The sequence below is a fragment of the Salmo salar genome, chromosome ssa16 (assembly GCF_905237065.1).
Source record: "Salmo salar chromosome ssa16, Ssal_v3.1, whole genome shotgun sequence".
Classification (NCBI taxonomy): Eukaryota; Metazoa; Chordata; class Actinopteri; order Salmoniformes; family Salmonidae; genus Salmo; species Salmo salar.
The window spans coordinates 72,028,818-72,036,806 of record NC_059457.1 but is presented as its reverse complement, the minus strand read 5'-3'; the positions used below and the strand labels follow the sequence as shown (position 1 = coordinate 72,036,806).

The 7,989-nt window shown below is 42.8% G+C and overlaps 1 protein-coding gene across 2 annotated transcripts; it reads left to right on the top strand.

Moving 5' to 3' along the window:
• Window positions 1-527: 527 nt before the first annotated feature.
• On the top strand, window positions 528-7,989 carry tra2b (transformer 2 beta homolog (Drosophila)). 2 transcript variants are annotated; one of them, XM_045696630.1, is made up of 9 exons: window positions 528-717; window positions 4,387-4,696; window positions 5,334-5,479; window positions 5,977-6,136; window positions 6,244-6,432; window positions 6,576-6,691; window positions 6,794-6,973; window positions 7,067-7,140; window positions 7,251-7,989. In XM_045696630.1, the coding sequence occupies exons 4-9, from the start codon at window positions 6,104-6,106 to the stop codon at window positions 7,259-7,261; spliced, it is 603 nt and encodes a 200-aa protein (XP_045552586.1). In that variant the 5' UTR covers window positions 528-717; window positions 4,387-4,696; window positions 5,334-5,479; window positions 5,977-6,103; the 3' UTR covers window positions 7,262-7,989.

Sequence of the window (7,989 nt, the reverse complement as noted above, 5' to 3'; positions counted from 1 at the left end):
GGAGACATGGGGAAGGCTTGGGCGAGTTGCTGTGGGGGGTGCAGTGCTGTTGACCGGGGTAGGGGTAGCAGTAGCCAGGTGGAAAGCATGGCCAGCCGTAGAAAAATGCTTATTGAAATTCTCAATTATAGTGGCTTTATCGGTGGTGACAGAGTTTCCTATCCTCAGTGCAGTGTGCAGCTGGGAGGAGGTGCTCTTATTTTCCATGGACTTTACAGTGTCCCAGAACATTTTTGAGTTTGTGTTGCAGGAAGCAAATTTCTGCTTGAAAAAGCTAGCCTTGGCTTTTCTAACTGCCTGTGTATATTGGTTATCGGTACACTCGTAACAACTTAAACATTACCAAACGTCTATTCGATCAAATAGACCTCAGGTAGCAAATGAACCATTCATTCACCTCCATATAAAAACTCCTTGCTTGGTCGGCGAAACAACCTCCACCTGTTGGAGGGAGACCGTTTTTCCGCCAAATTGAGCCTCTCTTCCTATCTGGTTTAGACTTTCCCGTCTACTCACTGTGGTTGTTTAAGCGTCACATCCGCTTTTGACTTACTCATGCGTCAGTGAATGAGGCGCTAAAGAAACGGAGGCGAGTAGCAGTGTTTCGCTTCACTTGATAACATATTATTAGTTAACGAAATAAACCAGTTAATTTTATATCATTTAAGTTTCTATCGACAAGAAATGAGCGACAACGAAAAGGATTTTGGCGAGCGGGTGCGTATAATCAACCACGAACTACCGAAGATCTATTCTTGCCCTAAAATGAGCAGACTCAAAGACGCCATTATGCCCTAGCCTAGCTAGGCGGCTAACGCTAGTTAGTACAACCATGATGTAGTTAAGAGCATTGATTTGCATCGACTGTATTGATTTTGTACCGTTTAAATTTTCTAATTTAATGTCCATGTACTCATTTATGTTAACATTGGTGTCTTTTTATTCAGTGTATTTTGCAACTTAACGCTACCATATGTTAGTCCAATCAGGCCAAGTGGTTTGCAGCTGTTTTAACGTTAGCTAATTCACATCAAGTAACTACATTTTGAATTAACGAGTCTACTGAGACTGCTGGCGAGAAACAGTTACCTATGTACATTTACTCATCATTGCAGGTGAATGCAATATAACTAACTATAGATTAGTAGCTAACTAGCGAAGTGGTTTACGTCTCGTTCTCACGTACTGCTGCAGTCACTTAGCTAATTACAGATTGTACACCAAATAATGTGACATAACAAAAAATTGTGGATAAATGAAGATGGTTCACTCGTGCCGTTTACCATAAGGGGGGGAAAAAAGGCAGTTCCGGTCGACTTAACTGGGTGTCTCCCATAGACACCAATAGACGGGTTGGTTGTTTTGCGACAAAACTGACGCGTGCGCAATTATGGGGCGAAATAGAAGGGGTTGGCTTAATTTTAAGGCTGGTTTACAGTTGGTCTATCAACATGCATGTAGACAGTTGTTGCAGTGACATCATGAACATCCGATTGTTGTCTGACATCAAACTTGTTGTTATGAAAAAGTATAAACGCAAACATGACAGGCTTCATGACGACAAACACAAAAATGACAGGCTGCCACACAACAGCTGCCTGGTGGTCCAAAATATCATAACTGCTGTATTTTAACACCAATAAACCCACCTGTTTAAAAATGTAATACAGTATATTTCAATCTGGCATACCAGGCAAGTAAAAGTAACTTTCTAAACAATGTTTTTGTTAGTTTCTAGCTTGTTAGCTAGCTGGCTAGCCAGTTCAAATAACGACCATATCATAGCTGACAATGTCTTAAATAAAGCAATTGTTTATTCATTACTTAGGGTGTACACCCATAAAATTATCTTATTCGATGTTTATAAAAAAGAGATGCATCAATAGTCCAAACTGTTTATACCATATATAATTCACAAATTAGACTATTTAGAATGATTTAAAGTGAATAGAATGTCATTATGGCCATGGTTAAAAAGTGGTCGCTGCTCAATAAGAACGCCCTCACTGCGCTGCGGGCAGAATGGCGCTATCTTCAAACGTCAACGGACAAGGTAGCTAGCTAGTCGCTACAGGTTCCTGTGTGATAACATGGGTTTTTTCTAAAGGAAATCTGCGGAATACAAAACTAAATTGGGTCTATATATTTCTTAATCTAAGACTGTCTTCAGGGAAGGGAGATATTGAATTTCAATCTGTTGCAGTTTTAAAGTATTTCCCTTTAAATCGCCATAGAAACGGCCCCTCAATGTTGATTGACCCGGGGTTAGAGGGTCTGGTGTTGAAAATGACAAGGGTATCAAGTTTACTTTGATTGGTCCAAACCGCGGAGACACCTCTAAATGTTACCTCCCAATGCTGAAAAATGGAAGAGATACAACCAAGAGCTGGGCAGTTTATACTAGCAACTGTCGCAACAAACTAACGTTCTTATTTAATCAACACTATAATATTGTAGAGAACAATCTGATTAGTTGAATGTGATTCATAATGACATAGAAAACTACGTTTAGACATAAATTCAAGAGAGTTCTACTAAAGTAATCTGTATTTCAGTGAACACCCTACATTATTACAGGAAAATTAACAAGATCATTATTTATAAATGAATGGCAAGAAAATTACAGAAAATAGCTTATGGTTGTGAGTGTGACGAAATAAAAGCAGGTCATTCTTCCAGAGAATTTAAGAACTTGTGCACGGTCTGTCAGGTAACCATGACAACAGCAGCAATGGGGTCAAAGTTGAACTTTAATTATCTGTGTTTTTATATATATGATAGATTTTTTCCCACAGAAGTAGTGCGCTGGGCCTTTAGCAAGGGCAAATTGTATATTTCTAAAATATATATACAATATCTTCCCACTGCTATGTCCACGGAGTATAAATTAAGTGTCGTTTTGACTAGTGACACTTGTCGTATTCGAATTGTCTAAAGACATGTTGATAGACAAAGCATAAACCAGCCTATAGATTGTTGACAACATCTAAACTATATTTCGTCTCCACTGTTTATTGAAAACTAAATATATTTGCACAATGAGCACTTGTCTCTCATGCATCGTTACAGTTGTTGGTTAGCTAGGGAATTTTAGCCATATTAGCGTAGATGTGACATGAGTCAAAACAAGACATGGTAGCAATAACAACCTACGATTCCCCACATGACAGCATCTTTTTATTGTTGCTAGCCATCTGGCCAATGGCCATCCAGAATCTCAACAACACACAGACTTCTGCCCTGTTGAAGCATGTGCATACAAACCGCCATCATAGATTTTAACTGACCTCTTCTTGGCAATACTTTTTCCACCGACTTGAGAACGAAGAAAGTATCTTAAATGTCAGTTGCAGGTGGTTCTACAAAAAACACACATTCAGAAAAATTATAAATCTATGTTTTGTATGGAGTGAGATATGCTTCCAGCATGTGTGTAGTCCTTTGTTTTGGTCACACTATATAATGCGCTGTCATCTACTTCTATACATGGCCGCGTTGCATAGAAACTAGTAGTTTCTGCAAAGATGCTGGGAAATCCTAGATGTGCGGCAGCTAAGCTGGCGAGGAACCATCTTGCGCGATACAGAACATGGATTTATTATCTTTAGCGTTTTCGCTGGTTTTTGTAGAGCCGCCGGCAATTTGAAACAGACTTTTTAAAGGTACTTTCTTTGTTCTCGATTCAGTGAAAAAGTATCACCAAGAACAGGTTCGTTGAAAAACCTATGGCGGTGGTTTGTATAGGGCCTTTCTCTATTGCCCAGTAATGGACACCAACAGTCTTTGGTTATATCACATTATCCGGCATAAACTCTGTAGCTATTCATTAGTCAGTTACAATGTATCAAGCTCTTCAACATGGCACCACCCATGTGAGAGTACTGTCTTTTTTCTAAAGTTGTTAGTCCTATATTTAGTTGCACTGTAATGATCCTTCTGCAAAAGCCATTTTTGTTTTAAATCACACATAAACAAATGTTATACTGAATGGGGCGTTGAAAGAAGTAGCTAATTTACTTTTAACCCTTACTCAGATTTATTATAGCATTTCTTCAATCTTGGTCCAAGGGCTTGATAAACCAGATGTGCTAGTACTGGGCTGGAACAAAAGCCTGCACTCCTTGTGTGACCCTTGGACTAGGATTAAAGAACACCATGATTTTATAACTTTTCTAGTCTTCATTCATCATATTCTGATGTTGTGCATTTCAGAGAAATCAATATACATATTTCCTTAACATTGCTTTGATTTAATGCTTTTCAGGTGAGACAACTTATTTAGTCTGAATTGAGTGTTACGAGCCTGGTTTTTGCACATTTTGACCTCTGTAGCTCTTATTAAAAAAAACCAACCCTTTTTATCATCCTTGTCTGTTTTTCGTTAAGGTTGAGTTGGGAAGAAGCAAAATGGCGGAAGAAGTTTCAGATATGAAGTTTGAAGTTGTTAAAGGGCATATTTGATGAAGCTGATGGTGTTGATGCATGCTAATGTAAATGAAGCTGGCAGAAGCGAGCGGCCACGCTGTCCACTGGTAGAGTGATGTAATGGCAGAAATCAAATGGGAGGAAGGAAGTGGGGGAAGAGGAGAGAAAAATGAAGTCAGAAATGGTGTGAAACGGAAGAAAGAAGAAAAGAGATGGTTGTTTTGAAGTTATGAAGTTAAAGAAGTGATGAAGTTATGAGAGGTGTTCGGGGGTATGGTTAATTCCCTATAGCCTGCTATGTTATTTCTACAATCCTATTTCTCTCTCCCTCTCTCCTTCTGTTTTCTAAAGCAATGTTTCCCAAGCCATCCCTCAAGGACCCCCAGTCATTACACCTGTTTGTTCTGTTCCACCACTGGTACACCTGATTCAACAAAATCTCAAGCTCTTTCTCAAATTGAATCAGGTGTACTAAAATGGAAATGTGCAACAGTTGGTCTCCCTGAGGGATGGCGTGAGAAACACTTCTTAAGCATGCATGCCAACTGTTCTTCCATCTCAGACACATTACCTAGTCCTCAACATGCAAGGTTAAACTCTGCTACGCTGCCTAGAGTGTAAGAGAACAATCCGCTCATCATAGAACTGTGTTAAGGTTAAACTAGATTAACACCTACTTTAAGCCTATATGATTTCCTCTGGTCGCCTGTAACAGGCAGATCTAGTTAAAACAAATACCTGTCGTTAATGAAATGTTATGATTTTTTTTCTTAAACTACTGGAGCTGAAATATAAGAGGGGCCTGTAGCAGGTTTGAGCGAGGTTCCTTCTGTACCTCCTCTCTCTCTATCCTGACCATTTCTGTGTTTTGATTCTGACCTGTGTTTATGTGTATCTGGCCCGTTCAGGACTCGCGGTCCGCTTCCAGGAGTGTGAGCCCAAGGGGTTCTGGGAAGTCTGCCAGCCGCTCCCCGGCCCATTCCCCAGCCCGCTCCAAAGATGGCTCCAGACACTCCAGGTCTAAGTCCCACTCCCGATCCCGCTCCAAATCCAGGTAAGAACCCCAGCTCCAAGGAGGCTTTGGGTTTTGTGGTGACACTTTTAGGAGTTGCTGGGTAGCATAGTGTGTATTTTTGTTCAGGTCCACATAAAGAGCTTGCGTTGTTTTTGTGTTATGGCTTTATTCATGTTTTTGTTTCTAAACTCTTTAAATCAGGGACCATCAACTAGATTCTGCCGTGGGCTGATTTTTTCTTCTTTCTTGAGTGGATGGTCAGGGGGCCAGAACATAATTACAAATAATTTGTAGACTGCAAATTCACCACAAGAAGTCCAAACAGAGATGATACATTTCTATACGATCACGTATACCTCTCTATTATGCGTGGGAATACTTTGGAACAGATTTCCAAAAATAAAATCACTTGGTGCTGGGGTTTTTATAGTCTTATGTTCAATAAAAACTTGGGGGGGGGGGCAAATAAAATCAGCCACCAGTTAGAAACCCTGCTTTAAATGTTCTTAACATGTCCTTTATTTTATTTTCCCCAGGTCTCGTTCCCACAGAAGCTCCCGCAGGCATTATTCCCGCTCTCGCTCCCGTTCCCACCGCCGCCGATCCCGTAGCCGATCCCGAAGCGGGGAATACCGCCGCCGTCGGAGCCACAGCCACTCCCCCATGTCCAACCGCCGCAGGCACATTGGCAACCGGGTACATACACACACACACACACACACACACACACACCTCTGGAAACGAGACTCTCTTAGGCAAACCCCACACACAACCTCTATCCTTCAAACAATTCTCCTCTATAGGCCAACCCGGACCCGAACTGCTGCCTGGGTGTGTTTGGTCTGAGCCTGTACACTACAGAGAGAGATCTGAGAGACGTGTTCTCCAAGTACGGTCCCCTGGCTGACGTCAGCATCGTCTACGACCAGCAGTCACGTCGCTCCCGTGGCTTCGCCTTCGTCTACTTCGAAGTCCGAGAGGACGCCAATGGGGTAGGAAGGCAGGGAGGGAGGAAGGGGGATATTGCAGGGGAAGAACAGAGAAGAATCAGAACTTTTGAGTGAGCATGGTGTTGAAGGGGAGTACTCTTCTCTAAACATCTTTGTCCCACTCCTCCACCCTCCCTCTGTTTCAGGCTAAGGAGAGAGCTAATGGAATGGAGTTGGATGGACGGAGGATCAGGGTCGATTTCTCCATCACCAAACGACCACACACACCTACCCCTGGGATATACATGGGACGGCCCACATAGTGAGTGATCGTCTTTCTTAGACTCACGCATCTGGGATGGCCCACGTGATGCACACGCACGTTGTACATTCAGTGAATCCTCTAACAGTATGTGTTTTCCAGTGGTGGTGGCGGTGGCAGCAGCAGCAGCGGTGGAGGAGGAAGTGGCGGCTCAAGCTCATCTCGCCGTAGCTCGAAGGATTACGAGCGCGGCGGTGACCGCGGCGGTGACCGTGGTTACGACAGAGGCTATGACCGCGGCTACGATCGCTATGACGACCGAGAGTGCTACAGGTCCTACAGGTGAGACACCTGGCCTGGATGTTATAGTTAGTGGTTGCTAAGCAGGGCTGGGGCAGTTGGTTGGTGGATGCTTATTGTGTGTTGTCTCTCCAGACGCAGGTCTCCGTCCCCGTACTACAGCCGAGGGGCCTACCGGTCTCGCTCACGCTCGCGATCGTACTCCCCACGTAAGTCAACCAGACTTAGCACCGCTTAACATGGTTAACTTGACAGCTAATATACTAGTGACGCAGTGGTTGGGCCTCAATTTCTAAATGTCTCCCTCCTGTCTCCACAGGCCACTACTGAGCAGAGGGAGAAGAGGAGCAAGATGATACTTTTTGTGGGGTTAGGGCCAGGGGTGGGGTGCATATCTGGGGAAGTTAGGGAAATGGTAAAAGATGTAATTGTGAACTTGATAAACAGTCATATTTTTTGTTTATTTTAGTTAAATTTATTCAGTAGTTGGATTTCTGTACATGAGCTTCTTTCTGTCAGTCTTGCCCGTTGTCTTTAGAGAAGCTGTGGATTTGTTAATCCAGGGTTCTCCCCAGGATTTTTTAAGACGGTGGTGGTGCTGCTGCTGAGTACAGCAAACACCTGTACTTGCCATTTCCTGTCCTGTACTTGCCGAAATTTTGGTAGGGTTGTTTTTTACATAGTGGCACAGCCAGTCCACAAGGTGGCGCAGCGCCCCACTTACATTCTTTGGGGAGAACCATGTTTAATCCATCTGATGTGTGTTTTGTATCACCAGGCTCCTTTTTAATGGGTAGATGTGTTGAAGTACAGTGATATTTAGTGCACGATAGGCTCTAGGGGAGAGGGCTCAACCCCCAATCCTAACCTTAACCTTTAGGTTGATGAAAAATATCTCACCCTTTATCAGTGGTTAGGGGGTAACTTCTTCCTGCTGTATGTTCGGGAGAAGAGCCAAGAGCTAGAAGCTCTACCCTAGTTCCCGTGCTGTGTGTATGGGTGTACCATGATTTTAAGTCTGCAGTATTCCAAGCAATAATAAAACTGCATCTTTTCAA

Coding starts and splice junctions, on each gene's coding strand:
- tra2b (XM_045696630.1), top strand. CDS start 6,104: ATGTCCAACCGCCGCAGGCACATTGGCAACCGG. Junction 6,433..6,575: donor TCCGAGAGGACGCCAATGGG/GTAGGAAGGCAG, acceptor CCTCTGTTTCAG/GCTAAGGAGAGAGCTAATGG. Junction 6,692..6,793: donor TACATGGGACGGCCCACATA/GTGAGTGATCGT, acceptor TGTGTTTTCCAG/TGGTGGTGGCGGTGGCAGCA.